General features: G+C 30.4%; 2 protein-coding genes across 2 annotated transcripts; both read right to left on the reverse strand.

The window, feature by feature from the left end:
* Positions 1-3376: 3376 nt before the first annotated feature.
* On the reverse strand, positions 3377-5615 carry LOC123720548. Its single transcript, XM_045677208.1, has 3 exons — positions 5484-5615; positions 4545-4797; positions 3377-3702 (listed from the first exon to the last, which is right to left on the reverse strand). The coding sequence occupies exons 1-3, from the start codon at positions 5613-5615 to the stop codon at positions 3377-3379; spliced, it is 711 nt and encodes a 236-aa protein (XP_045533164.1).
* Positions 5616-14131: 8516 nt separating this feature from the next.
* LOC123720426 lies at positions 14132-17441 on the reverse strand. Its single transcript, XM_045677023.1, has 3 exons — positions 17301-17441; positions 16771-17026; positions 14132-14454 (listed from the first exon to the last, which is right to left on the reverse strand). Exons 1-3 carry the CDS (start codon positions 17439-17441, stop codon positions 14132-14134), a joined length of 720 nt encoding a protein of 239 aa, XP_045532979.1.
* Positions 17442-18084: the final 643 nt, after the last annotated feature.

The following is an 18084-nucleotide window of genomic DNA, read 5'->3' on the forward strand; positions in this document are numbered from 1 at the left end:
GCGCCTTTACAATTCAATTGTTTTTCATGTAACCTTATGGCGTTTGACATAACATTGTCAAAGTGCATGCTCTAAATGTCGTCAAGAGAATGTAAGAAAAATGAATATCGTTTAAAATAAATGCTTCGATCGGAGTTATTATATTGATAAAATACATATAAAATAATTACAGTCGCTAATTGTTTGTGGCATTAATCTTAAAAATCCACGTTTTTAGACGGCCGGTTGTCACCTGTTCCCGTATCGAAATACCAACAAAACTATTTATATAGCTACACGCGAGAAAAACAAACAAATAGATATTGTTTTTCATAAAGCTTTAGAATATTTAACACTTCATTTCTGATTTTTTTAAGTTATTGTACCAATTCCAAATTAATATTCATAGTTAAGACAGAACAACGTCGAACAACGATTTTTAAAAATTATACGTCAATAATCTTTTACTCATTCAAATAGAGAAATGTTCAAAAAATTTGACCCAGTGTGTCACAACTTCCACGCATCTTGGGTGCGGCGTTACGAACTTTCGTTCCGTTTTGCGGACATTACAATGAACCTTACACAAATTTCTTAGGCCTCAACACCCTCACGACATTTACGATCTTAAATAGTTTTAATAAGGGTCACAATCCTGAACACGTATTTGTAGGTCAATAAATTATAGACGGATGTGGCCATTTCTTAGTTACGTGGAGCTGTTACATGACATGATATCATTGAACTTCACTTGCAAGATTATAAAAGTAATCTTGCAAGTGAAGTATCTTATACTAATATTATATAGAGAATACCGATTTGTGTTTCGACAATTCACCATTACAATATTTCATGATCTATGGGTAGGTAACATAGGCTATACTTATTGCAAAAAAAAAATTGTGATATAACAATGAAGTTCAGTAAATTGACAAAAGCAAAAATGTTCAGTAGAATAAATTATTAATGGTTTAATATACCACTTAATCTGTTACCTTTTTGATATATTCACACTTCTACATGAAAACAAATAAAATAAAATTCGATAATAAATCTAGAGAATATGGTGATATTAACGTTTACCGTTTTTATTATTTATAGTTTGCTTAAACTTACGTTAATTCTAGACTAAAAACAAAATTGTAGTAATTTACAAAGTTCAGGCTTTATTGGGAATCTACTCGTGTTTTTTTGCGTAGTCACTATTTTCACAACGTCCACGTCTCAGTGAGAGCTCACCTATACTTAATTATAATGATTAGCAGTTTTCTTATAATTAAAATATTTTACACATATTATTAAATTGATTCGTAAATAATTGCAAAAGTCTAGTTACAAAAGTTTTAGTTCATTTATAAAACAATTATTTGCGAAAGTTTTGGGCGGGATAGATGCCCGGACGTTAGCGTGTTAATAATTGTGTCTGTTTTAAAATATTTTAGAAAATTAAGTAGTAAAGTCAAAATGTTAGAAAATCATTATGAGAAAATTAGACTGTCTTGAAATATAGTATAATAATAATTATTAATATTATTAGAAAAGTTCTGGCAGTGTCTTTGTCATAGCAATGATAAGTCATAACACTCAACATTGTATTTTGTAAAATAGTATCTATATGAAAGTTCTGTAGAATATTAAAAAAAACTAGTGGTGCTATAACGTTTTAGGTCTGGCCTTTTGATTTATGTATCTATTACAAAGATAATTTACTTTTTCTACTTCGGCACCTATTAGACCAGCCTTCTGTGCCTATCACACGCCGATGTTTTTATTTAGCGTACGAGCGAGTGGATATTGCGTACATAACAAGCCAGCCGGGGTTAGAACCTTCGACACGTTTCTTAAAGTATACCTATCTGCTTCTATAGAGTATATCTTCACTGGAACCCGCCTTATATGATTGACTACACACAATGTCAACCATGTCAATTCCTAATAACGCAACCCGTTAAGACGCGTTTACAATACAATAAATATGTTTAACTTTTTAACATCTCTTCATCATTTTCATCATATGTTATTACATATACAAGTATTGCTTTGTGTTTAAAAATATAAAGATGAATATTTAAGTAACGTGCAAAACACATTCATCAATACAGGATATAACCAGATCCGAAATGCTTTCAAAATTGCGTAACAAAAAAATAATTTACTTAAAATGAAAGTTTTTAACATCCGCTTATATCATACGTGAATTTACATTACAGCGAAAGTATATACGTATGGTGTCCTATTTACTTATATATATATATATATATATATATAAATACTTTATAAAATTAAGTGTTGCGTTTATAAATAAAGTGAAAACTATGAAAGTTTTAGATAAAATCTATTCATTCTAATGATTCTGCGTAATTAAATTAAAATGTATATACAATTATTGTGTTGAACGTTTGGTGGACATAAAAAGAATACTGTATGCACGTTATTATTTAATTATATACAATAACTTTGACCTTTCGCAAGATCCCAATTTCATCTCTAACTTTCTCTTAACAATGTTCCCACAAGTTTTTTTGAAGGCTTTTGTTGCAGTCGTGAGCTCTTCTTGAGATAAACCCTACGGTTGTATTGTCTATGCTTATCTTGTAATTTAAATAATTCTTATTAGTATTTGTTTCTCAGTATTATACCTTTACTAAATTCTTTGTAATGTTGATTTTAATCAATACAAAATGTACGTTTTGCTAAATTTTATTGGCTAAATTTTTCCAATTGTTTTAGTTGTGATTTGGTTAGGTTATAAATAAAAAATGTGAATAAATTGTACACATTTAATTTCACGAGGATCCATCGCAAAATAATAATTTAACTTAACGTAATCATAAATAATTCATTTTAAATATTAAATATGACTCGTTTCACTCAACCATACTGCGATTTATACAAATAAATACGTGGAAATATAAAATAAATGAGTATGAACAATATTTCTTTGGGTAACTTAAAATATTTGGTAAATAATATTGTATGCTTAATAAATATAAACTTACATAAACTACGAAAACATATATATAGTAAGATGTAATGCTATATATATATATATATAATGATAAAAAGAAAATACAAGGAAGTCGATAGTTATAAACTACACAAAACATACAGAAAGACTAAATAATACAGATTTAAATTAAAGCAATAACCATAATAATATTAAAAAAAACATCGATCAGTAGCATTTACACAAACATACAATCACAATACACGGTGGTCGATAATAAATAACCTCTTTGATTAAATAATAAATTAATTGCCAAATTAAGCGCGCCTCTGAGATAAGTTTTTCGATACCTGCACGTTACAGTAATTCGTTTAACGACTTGTACGAAGAAACTTGACGATATCAACTGTCATATTGACAATTCGTCTTGAGGTGCGATTCATATAGGCCTTATGCTTGTTTAATGTGGCCTCCATACGCCATGTTTTGGGCGTCCTGGGACCTTCCCCATCCGCCGCCACCACCACCGCTTTCCCAGCCATGCTCTTCATGAGCTGGTTCTGACCAGCCACTGCTCTTGCTATTCTTTGAATCAAGAAGTTTCTTCAGGGCTCCGAAGGCAGCAGCAATGAATGCAACCTTTCCGAGGAGGTAAGCCTTGAATACTGCGAAAGCAATGATACCCAAGAAGAGAGGGATCAGAGCAGTTAACTTCAGTTTAATGAGAGCAAGGATGGGGAGGAGCTTCTTCAACTTCTTCTTCTTCTTGCCACGACCTGGTGAAGAAGAAAAAAAATTAAACTGGTTTCAGTTAGTCATCACAGCAACGCAACATTTTAAAATGTATAGAATAACCTCAAAGAACTTGTGCGAATATATTTACCGTTGCCTAATCTTTATTTACGCTCTCCCGACACGACCGTAGTAGTGTTACTACTCGTGACAGTCATTGAAGGTGTTCAAGCCTCGTGTGTTGAAACTTTAATATATACGGCGTAATATTCTAACCTCTAGATCGGTCTAAAATGTATAACTATTCCGATTGCAAACCTATTTGAAACACTAAGTACGTAAGCTTGTATCGTCATTGTAACACACACACATATATTGCTCATTCAAAACAGAAATGTGCGAAACTTAACATAGAAACGTAAGGTCAAACTATCGGACATAGCATAACGAATTATTGTTTTGACAAAGAATCTAACGGTTACTACTCATAACCAGTACCATACATGAAATATCCATAATTTACACTTTGAATATGTTTAATTTTAGTTATTATTTTGTATGTGAATTCTCAATTATAGGCATAATAAATATATCTTGCTAAAATAATTATTTAGGGCTTCTTTTAGAAAATCTGTGACTATGTTGGATCGAGCCGAGTTCAGTTATTGGCCGGACTCCAAATCCGGTTTACTTATCTTACGAAAAGTTTCTACCTAATGTTAAAAACTATTCTCTTAGGTAATAAAATAAATATTTTATAAGCGTTTAACGAATAATAATTTGCAATAGATAATTTAATCAATCAAATTAATATTTAAAATAAGCTCTGTAATTTTCGCTGTACATTAACATTTTCTGTCTTTAGTTAAATTAACCAAAAACTTACCTTCTTCTTCAATAGAGTTATCTTCAGTGAAAGCTTTAGGCATTCTCAGCTGTAGAACGTGGCTGTCCAGGAAGTCCACAACGTTGTCCATAATTCTCTCTTCCATCTGAAGCTCTCTGGCTTTTGGCTCATCGGGCAAAGGATCATAGCTCCTGGCTGACCTTGGTGAACCGGTCCTGGCGAAGTTGACACCATCTACCAGATTCAGCTCTTTGGCCACAGCCAAGTTTTCCGTGAATTTCATGGCTTTTTCCTGGAAAAAAGATCAATAATGTAGATCAAAATATAATTAATATTAATAATTTATTTTTGTTTCTACCTAGCTACAAGTAGGTGGTTAATTATAATAATTAAAAGAGTATTCATTAATTAGAAATGAAGATTCTTAATCTTAAAAATTAATGCAAGTACATAGTTGAAGCTTTTTTAAATCAAAATATAAGTTAATCCATAAGTTTCAGTGTTCACACAAACCTAATGAATTCAACGTTTTTCGTAACTATTATTCATAATATAAAAGAAGATTCAGTGAAATTTAATTATTGACACGAACAAATATTTAAAGTGCTTTAACAGAAGCCTAAGAAGTCTGCTAGTAGGTCAAACTCCAAACTATTACGACTTTTACCTAATGAATATGAAATTTTATGACCTTTATAATCTCTAAGGCTTTTTATTAAATTTGTCAAAACCTTATTATTCTTAATTCCTTGTACCCCACAAAAACCTTACCGAAGGAACATTAAACAACAATTAGTATAAAAACGTGCCAAACTTTAAAAAAACCATCCCGGTTATCTATAACACAAAGCAACGTTGAATAGATTTGAAAAAAGAAATTCCATATCCAGAATGATAGGACATTCAAACTTTTTGAAGACGACCTAATTTAAAAATTTGGCACGTTTTCAAAACACTTCACATCACTTCACTGCACACCTTTAAACACAGCATGGTATCCGTATCCACACAGTCTCGCAGCGTTGAGACAAACTTCTCCATGACCCCATCTTCTTTTGTCGGCATCGCGGCCGCCGCCGCCACAACGCATAGAAAGACGAATGCTTTCATTTTACAAGCGTATGAACAATTGTCAAAGACTCAAGGAACACATACAGTTTTATTACAACTCCCCCTCCTTTTATCTTCATAAGTCAAGGCATGTGACGAAATTATGCTTAAGTTAACTAGGTATTAAGATGTGAGCGTAAGTTTTAATGATGTGTGAAGTTAGGTGAGATTTCTTTTTTATGGTACGCATAGAAATTATTTGAAATATAGTGTGTTTGTTGTACGTTGTACTTGAACTATTATTGATTTGGTTTGATCACTTCTATTGATAACCTCTGAAGTGATGTATTTAATTCATTGCGGTTCTTTATGGATTCGGAGATTTGTTAGAGTTATCCAAGATGGTACCTTTACCATCAGAGTTCTATGTGCAATTTATCGATAAGTCCCTTATTAGTTTTATTTTGAAAAAAATTATCAAATCTTAATAGATTTTTAAATACATAATGGTAGGTAACAAATAAAAATATTAGGAAATCGTATGATATATATGAATCGAGGATTGTAAATCTCTTCTACGTAATTATTCATTATATAGTATATAAATGCTCACATTTACATACACATTTTTTTATAACGAATATATTTATTCTTTATTTATAATATCACTTGCGTGGTTTTAAATTAATAAATATAAAGTAATGTTACGAGTAGATTCACAATGAAAAGAAAAAGTTCATAAAACAATACACCATCAAATATTTATAGAAATATCAATTTTCTTTTGTTTCTACTTTCGTTAAAACGTGAAAAATAGTGTAAAGTAATTAGTAATTATTAAAAACTCTTTCTTTAACAATGGACGTGTGAACAGATCTCTTGTTCAAAACAATGTCAGTTAATCAAAGGCTAATTATAAAAAAAGATTGTTAAAGTTTGAGGAAAATGCTTTAACGTTTAAGAAGATTACAAATTACTTACATGTTTAATAAGTGGAATTAATAATTTACAGTTCTCATTAATAAAAGTAAATCGGTGTTCTTTCACTTTTTTATCTAAAAAACATATTTTTAATTTAACATTATTTGACAGTGGTAATCAAGTCACATTATTTTTAATTCCCAAGATTTTATTTATTTTTGCATGTTGTATATTGGAAATATTTACGCACCTGGTGTGTACCTTCCGATAGATTTTAGGCAAAATTTACTTGTTTCAGATCAGTCCTATGCGAAGCTAATTGAAAAGGTAATAGGTAATAGGACTTTTAACAGAGTATCCTACAGCAAAATGTGTTCCGGCGTTCCAGTAAATATTCGATGAAATCCAAGTTAATCTTTATATAAAAATATGAAACATTTTGCAATTTTACGTAATAAGCTTTTCTCAAAAGTTACGACAGTAAATTTACGGTAATTAGATTTTAATTACAACAAAATTCGTTAAAATTATGATGGATTCTCTTTTTAGGGTTCTGCAAAGAGTTCTGCTTGGTAATTAACTTTAAATAACAGTATATACGTGAGAACTAGACTTAATACACCTAAATGTGTCTAATTAATCTGTTATAAAATATTGTCTTGTCAATCACATGGTTGTGTCAATGGAAACTTCTTATGGACTAATGTTAGTTACCACAGTTTAAGCTAGAGGATGTGCTGTTCTAAAATGAAATGCGTTAACTAAACATCTTTTTTATTATATATGTATATAAATAAATATATAGTATTGTCTATTCTAAACAATTTTTTAACCGGATTAAGGTTTAAACTTATAATTATTTTTTTACATAATTTTAAATATATATAATACAAATAGCTTTAATTCGATTAAAAAATTGTTTTCTTTCTATATAAAAATATATTCTAAATATAGCCTATTAGCAATATAATAAACTAATTAATAGACCCAAGTACCCCAACAGTGTTTGCCATGATATTACTGTCCTTTTAATTAATTTTCATTAATTAATAAATAAATAAAAATCCTACATGAATTATTATTATGGAGGTAAAAAGATCTTGAAAGGAAACTGCTTCCCTGCTTGTGTGTTTCAGATTATTATGTAATAATAATGCCGATTTTTCAAAAATATAACAAACGTTACAAGCGTTACGTTTACAATTACTGATTTACTACATTTTAATAATACAAAGCTATATCTAAAATTACATCTAAAAGTTAAAAGATGTCAATCAAGGTTACGTATACCGGACTTCTGAACACAAATACTCATGATAATTTCACACATAGGCCTAAATTAAATAAAAAGTGTTGCGAAACAATTCTATTTCCGGTTTGAATCGCCATCACTCAATGAGCGGATATTCACATCGGCATGCTAATTATTTTACGATAAATAAAATAGTATTTAAAATAGGTTGTGAATGTTAATGGATGTGTTACGATGTTATTTAACCGACTTCCAAAACGAGATTCCTAGTCTTTCAAATTTTCTTGAAAGCTCAATTTGGTGATGTCGAACTAATGCAATGTCTACTTAGAGGGGTTTAAAAACCCCTTTCGTTGGTTACAAGAGCAGTGTTGGCCTAGTGGCTTTAGCGACTCTCTTCCCCGAGGTCGTAGGTTCGATATCGGCTATGCACCAATGGATTTTCTTTCCATGTGCACATTAAACATTCGCTCGAAAGGTGAAGGAAAACATCGTGAGGAAACCGGCTTGCGTGCGTCAGGCACAGAAGGCTGATCACCTACTTACCTATTAGATTAACAAATGATCATGAAACAGATACTGAAATCTGAGACCCGGACCTAAAAAGGTTGTAGCGCCATTGATTTTTTGGTTTGTTACGAAATTATTAACACAATAATGGGTATGATAATATCTACAAATGCACTGGTCTGGGTCTTAAATGGGTCTGTGACACGGGTCAATTTATTGGTGCCAACTCTTTGTCTTGGTATCCCTTGGGGAATGATGGAACTCCGACGCAACTACAACGATTAAGTAAAAGTTAAAGGACTTATGACTAAAAAAATACTTTCACAATTAGTCAAATAAATAATGATATTCAAATAATTTACGATTTTCGATTAAAAATAAATAAGTTTTAAGTATTTATTAACAGCGTATGTCGTCAAATAAATTTTATTTTAATTTGCAGTTATCAAAATATAAAAAAAAAACTTATTACACTATACATACTATACCATAATGTATAAAATGACGACAAGTGTCAAAGCCTATAAGTTTGAGAAATTACGTCACGCGATACTTTATTTGGAACCTTGACTTTAATCAAAATTCACTTCTTAATCCAGAAAATGTAGATCAAAAATCAAGCAATTCATATTAAGCAATAGTAAAAATAAAAGTTAAACTTAAAAGCATGATTTCGCTGTTTCTATTCAAGATGTGCCCAAGTACTTTCGCTCCAGTGATAAGACTATAAACTGTTAAATTATTTCCATAGAATACAAATTGTCATATTATTAATAGAATGCAGATTGATTATTTGGAAATCGAATTTGGACAGATTGACTGGTGTTAAATTTTTATGTCGCACGGTCGCAGCCTACTTATTTTGTCGATGTCGTTGTTAGGTGTTTTTTTTTCAAGTTTGGAGGAATAATTAGGGAACCGTGTTTTCGAACACCTGCTCATACGAACGAGCAAAAAAAATATTGTGCACGATCGGCACGTTATAGGAAGAAAAATATTAATCTTTTTGAGGCTTTATGTCCCGCAGCTTAACTAAATTTATTCGAAAGTAGGTATAAGTCTTCCTCAATAGCAAATAGTTAAATTTTAAGTAGGTCAATATATCTGTATTTCTTAAATTTTAATATCTAGCATCTGTAGATGTAAAACAATATTTCTATTTAGTCAAGTAATAAGTAGTCTTACACGAATGTAAAGTTATCGTAATTTCACGCTAAGCTAAATTCCATCTGTGGTCATCTATTGACACTTCAAACAATGACTCGGAGAGAGCTCATTGTCATATTCAAAGAGTATTATTGACAGTAAAATATCCCCTGTTTCGTATAGCGAAAGGGTTAGAATTGAATGTGATTCAAGATGTTTAGAGGATCGCCTCTGGGCACACGCTGAATGTCTAAACGTAGGGAAATCTCTATAATGATGTACGTAACGGTGAAACCTGACTTCCTTAAAAAGCTTCACGTATCACTTAATTAGGTGTCTTCAGTGCAGTGGTTAGTTGTAATTAAAAAGTCTGATCTCTTTGATTGCAAATGCTTTTTTAATTTAAAAACCATTGAATCTGCTTCGGTTTAGCAACAAATTACACTATATTTGTAACTAATAAAAATAATAATTTACGTCAAAGAAATTCTTCTTTATATATGTATAACCTGTATTTTGAAGTATTTGTTTTTATACTTCTTCTCTTATATAATTAAATGTAGTAATAACTTATTTAATTAAATATTTAAGTTGCACCTGGTAGGTAGTACAATTGACCCCAGAGCTGGTGCTTTTCTCGCTCAACGAATAAGTATCACAATACAGTGAGGAAGTCCTGCTAGCATTATGGGTACACACAGGGCTGGCACTCGGGACTAAACTTTTTAAATTTGTTTTAGTTTTTTATTTATCCGATTATATCATTATTATTACTATGTAGGTTAAGAATATTGTTAATACTGTGTATTTGTCTTTTATTAATTAAATTTAACGCAAAAATAACGTTTGAAATATATTTCGCGAATATAGTCGCTAAAATCTGTTACAAATTTAAATAATTGCTTCGATGATCTTTACGCATTAGTTAATAACTAAAAAATCCCTTTTTAAATAATTACCTAATTGGGTCATCACACAGTAGTGTCTGGATTAAAATTATTATTCACCTGGAACAAAGAGTTCATTCGTTAAATGAGTGCAAGTCAATTTGTAAATACAATAATAAAAAATAGGAAAAGATATAATATATTTTGCTTTTAATTCATATTAAAATTCTAATGTTTAATAGTTAGTTCGGGAAATAGGATTTATAAACTTAAGCCAGTTTTCAAATATCAAACTGTGACTTTTGAAAAAATTCTAGCAACGTTCGCTACTTTCGTTATTACGAATCTCTACGTGTTAATATTTTCAGGTTATTGTACGAGGTCGTACAAATGAGCGCATTGTTGATGCACCCACAGCGCGCCCGCGCACGATTCCGTTTATAGTAGGGTGTCACCACATTATGTAAATTGATATTTTAAAAATAATTTTATTGAATTCGTTAATAAATGATTTTCGTCCAAATTAGGTTTTTTTATGGTTGGGATGGATTATGGAAGCATTGTATGCTAACCTTTATTTTTATCAGTGTTATTCAAATTTTATCAGTGATCCACAGCTCTTATAATTTTATAATACTTTTTTTAAATTAGAAAACCACTGTGGTTTCTATTAATGTAACCATAGCAGTTCTGTTTAGAAGCGCGATAAATGCATATTAAAATAGATTTTCTCTCTCTCTCTCTGATTGTAAAAGTAACACTGTATCTCTTATACTGTTACACCTAAAGCGAACTGAATATATATAGAGTAAACCTTTAAAATTAGACTTTTTTGGGGATGAAAGTTTGTATGGAAGTTCGTCACTGTCAAAAACATAAATCATGGAACTTTGAATTAAGTTAGTTCATAAAATAAATACCTACATGGAATGAATTTTAGTTTAGTGAATCTAAAAGACAACGGAGGATTTAGGGGGAGTCATATTAACACCCTGGGGTATCGAAGCTACGCAATATAGCACAACTTTTTATCTATATTTCAAAACAGCTTTCCAAACTTGAATAAACGATCATATTTATTAAGAAAATATGTTTGACTGTGACTATCAGACGCGAAATCTAAATCCGTCATAGAATAAAGAACAAAAACATCTGTTTATCACTACTATGCGGCTATTTTTTGTCTCTATTTGTCTTTGCTTTTAAATCTGGAATAAAACTGATTTTGGGGAAACTAAATAAAAATAATAATAAGGTGTTTTTTTATATAATGTGTAGTCATGGTCACCTTACATTCAAACGTGACTCCCAAACAAAGAAAGTTGTAATGTAAGGTGTAAGTGGTGTAATAGTTACAGATAAGATATTTGTTGTTTATGACTACGTCTTTAAATATATACTTTCAAAATATTCCATTTTTTAAATAAGATGACAGGTGCAATCAATTGATATATGGACTTAGAATAATAATTTAGTCATTAATGTTCAACGAGACTTATCCTCGGAGTTGTATATACGTATATTTATCAAATAGCTTTTTAGTATGAATGCATGTATTAAAAACAAAGCTAGTTTATCCTAACAAACACTCAAACATTTATTAATAATTCATGTCTCAGGAGTTGTTTAGTGTGTATTCTGTACCTACTCCAAATATTCTTCAATGTATTTTGTAACTTTAATATTATTAATCAGAAAGAAATCTTAATGATTTATTCATTTATTTATTTCATCTAGAATTTCTAAGATGTTTCTGTAATATTGTTGTTAAAACATAATTGTGGTTTTTACAAATAGATAAATTTATTTACAACAAAAGCCACAGAATATCGATATAAAGATGGTTTAATTAAATAAGAAAGAGGCTGCATCAACCTCGAATCGAGAAATAAAAGAAAATCTTGATCGGATATAAATATTAAATATAGTGGCATTCAGGGTACGATTTAAAATCAATACTATCTCGAATCACGCCTCCGTAAAAGCGTATGTAATTTGAGTTACAGTTCACTGAAGTTAATACTCGAAAACAATAAATTAGTTGCTTTAACAAAGAATATACATAGTATTGTCTTTTGTTAACATAGCTTTTACACATTTAAAGAAAACACTTTTTACCGGATTCATGCTATGTATTATTATAAACTTATAATAATTTTACATAATTTTAAATTTCTCCCGACGTTTCGCGTGCTTTACAGCGTGCGTGGTCACCGTGGCCATACAAAATCCGTTATATAGAACTAAGCGTTTAATGTAATTATAAAATATTAAGCGCTCGCCAAGTTTTTGCGATTAGCTGACGAAAATAAGCATGGCTCGTCGCGCTCGGCTACAACCATACAAGTGTATACAACCACCTTTGCCCGTTGGTGGCTGTAGGGACAGAAGTATTACAGTAGTCAGTTACTATTTATAGCCTTCAATATATAATCGGAGTTAGTAATTTGTGAGTTAACTTCATAGTTGATTTGAACAAAACTGAGAATAAAGCTGTTTACTATAAACTTCTTCCGTAGTAATTTTTGGTATGTGAAACATAAACGTAAGGTTCGATTCTGTTTCATTATCGAAAACGATTCAGTAAACAAACAAATCAGTGCCGTACTTAGTAGATTTTAGAATCGTAGTAATTTTAACGGGTTTGCTAGCTTTATAGACATCAAAAAAAGGGGTTTACACTTTTTCTTTCCTCTGAAAAAAAAGGGGACACAGTTAGGTGAGTTATGTCTAGTTGAATTTATAAATGTGTATGACGAACGGAGTCGCAATAATATTTTTAATTGACACCTATCGTTAGTATTAAAATAATATTGTCATACATCAAATAAGTCTAGATAACTGTGCTTTGTACTTTAACTATGTTACACTAATCTCAGTGGTTAGAATGGGCGAGGATCCGCCCTTTAGATTTGAGGAAGAAATCTAATTCTTACCTTAACTTACACGTTTAGTTTAGCTAGTATGCAAATATTGTTTAAAAAGCAATATTATAAAGAGCTTTAAAAGGGATAAATTTTTGTTCCTTTGCAATTTAAAAATCCATTGGAATATTTTTATACAAATAGCAGCAAAGTAACAATCCAAAAAAAATGATGAAAATGTGAGAAAAATAACAAAAATTAACTTCAGTTCTTTATTTGTACGAATTTGTCATGTTAACAATATATAGTAGACATGTATAAATATTACTTTTTGTACATGAAATATTATAGTAATATATTAACTTCTCCTTTGGCGTTTGAGAGGTTGTATGTTTAAATTGAGAGAAAAGGTGAACGTATAAATATATAAAATGTTTACATAAAATACAGATTATAAATAATAAAGAATGAGCATATATACGTACATAGAATAATAAAATGATATCGTATTTACATAGTATGATATACAATATAAATTCGGACGATTGGAGGTAAAACTTTAAATACACATAAGTATATACAATATTTACAACATATAAATAGAGTTCTAAAATATCTATGAACACGTATAATATAATATATACATGATAATATTAGGACTATCTAAGGGCTTAAAGGACTAGATCACAAAATAGCTATAGAAATAAGATAAAGTAAGTATCAATATTTGTTAAAAACAAATACACAAATACGGATACCGTATGAGTATAAAAATATACTAATATAGTATAACAGGGGATCATACAAATTCAGAACATATTATTGAAAACGAAACAACTGTAGCGAACTTCGCCACGCCCTTACAAAGAGCTTAACAATAAATAGTTAAATAACCTTAAACCTAGAAATAAATAAGTCATTTCGCTCGTTAACGTCGTAATTTCCTTCTGCGTACTTTAAAAATAAATGAGGATCGAGTATAGGTCCTTGTCGAACTTAATCAGATTTGATATGGCCCGAATACGCTAAGTCTTGAGCTTCATCGATTGTTCTGCCCCATCCATGGCCACTGCTTGGGTAGTGTTCTTCATGATGTGGATGAGCTACAACTTCGTAGCTGGTCTCATGATGTTTACTGGCCAGGAGTTTCTTCAGGGCAATGATTCCGGCAACAAGGAGCGCAATCTTGGCAAGGAGGACGGCCTTAGCGGCGGCGAATGCGATTATTCCAAGGAAGAGAGGGATGAGAGCCAAGATCTTGAGTTTAGCGATGGCAAGAAGAGGGATGAGCTGCTTCAACTTCTTCTTTTTGCCACGAGCTGAAACGTTTATGAAGTGGAGTTAGGAAATTGTAAAGATTTTGAGTTTAACACTCGACTCAATTTCATGTAAAATTCAGCTTAAATCTGTGAATGGTGATACTTATTATAAAAAGCAAGTAACTTTATATTTCGTACAAAAGTTTGCTTCTCTAGAATTTAGGCCCTCCTGATAAAAAATGTTTGTTCCTAAAGATTAAAGTTAGTTCAAACAAATATGTAATCAATTAGTTTTTATATATCTTTTAGATAATGGAACTTGAAGTACTTTATATAAAAATGACCAGAGATTAACCAAGATAATGCGGACAACCAAAAAAAGATATGCTTATTATATAAGGATGTCTTGTTTTATAATTTTACTACGGCAAAAATCTCAAAATTAAGGTTATTGCCTTAAAAGTTAATACAACGAATTTACATTTCTAAGTAGGATGCCACCGTAAGGAAAGTGAATAACTGGGTCCAAATTCCACGACCAGTTATTTCTAGGCTATGATTTTGTATGCGTAAGGTCGCAAAATTGTGTATTCAATATGTGCGTTTAATTGTTTGCGAATTTCATATTGATCGCTATAAAAATATTTAAATTTATGGAATTTAGGACGAGCGTGTCTGAATGTTTTACCGTTTATGATATGATGTATTTTTTAAGTTTGTTTGTTATGTATCGTAAAATATTTTATTAAATTCTTTATTTAAATGATCTTTTGATAATTTCTTATGTATCTTTTGACATATCAATCATGACAATAAATTTTATTATTATTTGTGAAGTTGAATGAAAGCTTGGTTTACACTGCTTAATACCAGTAGTTGTTAAAAAATTGTTTGACAAATCTCTCAAGTGGCGAATAGTTAAAAGTTTGCTTAAGGGAGCTTTCATTTTAAAATTTAATTAATGACTTATGTATTAAAATATATAAACAAGACATTTTACTTATTTGTGCGTTTATATTAATTAAAATGACCAACCCAGTTTTTCATAAGCGTACAATCAAGTTTCTAATAAATAGTTTCTCTTTCGCGGAAGGAAACTTGTCTTAGAATCTGAGGATACAACTTTTTACTTTACTTTTATAATTGATAAGGCTTCATCTAAATAACATATCCTTATTTATTGATCAATGTATAAGCATAATTAAGTTGTTTGATCATTTGATGATTTCATTTTCTCTTTCTTTGTTATCTGATTATTAAATTTAAAATTAAGTTTAACAAAAAGTACAAAAATTTAAATAAGCGATATATTGTCGTAGGTCAAAAGCAAATCTGTGTATGTAATGTTAGTCGTTCAAAGGTTCCGGTTAGGAAATGGGAACGGTACTAACAAGATACAAATTGTATGAAAGTTAGTACATTACCGACTTAGTACCTTCGAGTCAAGAAGTATAAAATTGTATAGGATTTCTGATTTGCAAATATCATAATTCGTATTGAACATTTATGCTTGAATATTACGAGCTTGTGCTACGTGAAAATAATTAATATTATTATTTGTAATAACATATGTTTTAACATAAAATTATTATTAGACGGTGAGTGAAAGGTGATCGATCAGGTAATATTATTAATCGAAAAACAACTCTCACATTAAAAGTAAAAGTTGTTTTTGATGTGATTCGCGGACGTCCGAAATATTATCGGAATAATTAAGAAATGAAATAGTTTAATGATTTATATCATGCCTTTATAAACGATTTAGAAATTTCTTTTCCCTGTAGAATCTCCCTTTCGCAGCCAATTGATTAGGAATAGTTTTTTTTTTCTAATTTACGTCTGTTTGAATGTGTTTTAATACAATTTTATGGTAGCTTCGTTAATAGATTTAATTAATAATTAACAAGTTAATTCAACAAATAACCATTGTATGTCTTAATTAAAAAATGAGTGAACAAAATTAATCCATTGATATAGTGTAAAATGGCATACAATTACTTTGAACTTGACCAGTTTGTTCCGCGCTCCGTAAAATTACAGTGAGTATAGAAACTTTTATTCTTATTTCATGATATTATTTTATATATGACTGCAAATATATAGCAAGTTATTATTAGAGTAAAATAACTATTCGGACATTGTGTCGAAGGGTTGATGTGAATATTTAAGCTTTAAAAAGCAGTATGTATTTTTAATATGAACTTATCTACTTAAATGTACTGAATTTTTGTATACATTTATTTTAAAGTAATTAACTGGTCGTTATATTGGTAAGACAAACATTATCTGTGATTTTTTTACGTAACAGTAAAACACGGTTCCCAACTGACTATAGAAAAAATTACTTATAAGTAAATATAATTTAATAGTTCGTACCTTCATCGAGTGAGCGTTTCATGCCTTCTACAGCTGAGGATGGCATACGGAATTCGATAACATGGTTCTCCAAGAAGTCAGCCGCAGAATCAACAAGCCTGGACTCAACTTGCGCTTCCCTCGCCTTTGGTTCATCTGCTAGAGGTTCGTAGGCTCTCGCAGACCTAGGAGACCCAGTTCCAACCAGGGTGATTCCTTCAACCAGATTCATTTCCCGGGCAGATGATAATGTCTCCACATACTTCAAAGCTTTCTCCTGCAAGCAAAAATATATTATGAATGAGGAAAACTTTTTCTATTAAATACAATTTTTTAAAAATAATTAATAACTTTTATTATTTTATTTAAATGGTTATTTGTAATGGTATTTAAATACGCAATATTTAAAGGACTCTAAATATAAATTTTAGAATTTTTACGTAATACAAACAGCGCATGAGCAAATTAATATTATTTATAAGGATTTATTATTTATATTTATGGCTTTGTTCGCGTTAAAACACATCACAATCACATATCACTTATCACACCTTAAGGCACAGCGAGACGTCTCCATCGAAGCACTGTTTTACAACACCAAGGACGTTTCCAACGGCTCCATGCTCTTCTTTGTCCAGTGCAGGCATGGCCCGCACGGACGCGAGTAAAAATAGGGCAAATGCGATCCGCATGTTTGTTTAACCCTGAAAGCCTGGTACAAAGTGTGGCTTCGGTGTATACAGGCGAGTGTTTTAAGCATGCAACCCCACTCCGTGCAACCGGACGCAGAACCTTAAAGCGGGCAATTTAATGTATACGGACGAAATTATTTTAATTCGTACGTTTGCTCGGCGTACTCCACTCATTCATGCGGTGAGGTAATAGTTTCACGTAATACAAACCCTTTCATGAATTGTTTAAAAAAAAATGTGTTTAGTGTCTTTTAGTACATAGTAGGTTTATTTAAAGACGATTTAGATCAAACTGTCTCCTTTATCATGCAAAATAGTGTCTTTAAGCGTCGTTTTACGGATTATTTAAGAAATCAAAAGTGATGTTTTATAGTACAATTTGTTTTAATTTCGCGAATTTTTAATAATAACTATATTGTTGCTTTATGTATCAATTTTCGTACTCATATAAAATTTAAAAAATATTTTAAATTTTTACTTACAAGGAGTCGTTATATAATAAATTAAAAAATATATACAGAGAAAATTTTAAATAAAACTTCAAAGATAATCTGAAGGAAATATCCTTCTATATCACCACCATTAAAACACATAGATCAATGGCTAAAGGCACGCAAATAGCGAAATATTTTTAACCTTTATA

This window comes from Pieris brassicae, chromosome 2 (assembly GCF_905147105.1).
Source record: "Pieris brassicae chromosome 2, ilPieBrab1.1, whole genome shotgun sequence".
In the NCBI taxonomy this organism is placed as follows: Eukaryota; Metazoa; Arthropoda; class Insecta; order Lepidoptera; family Pieridae; genus Pieris; species Pieris brassicae.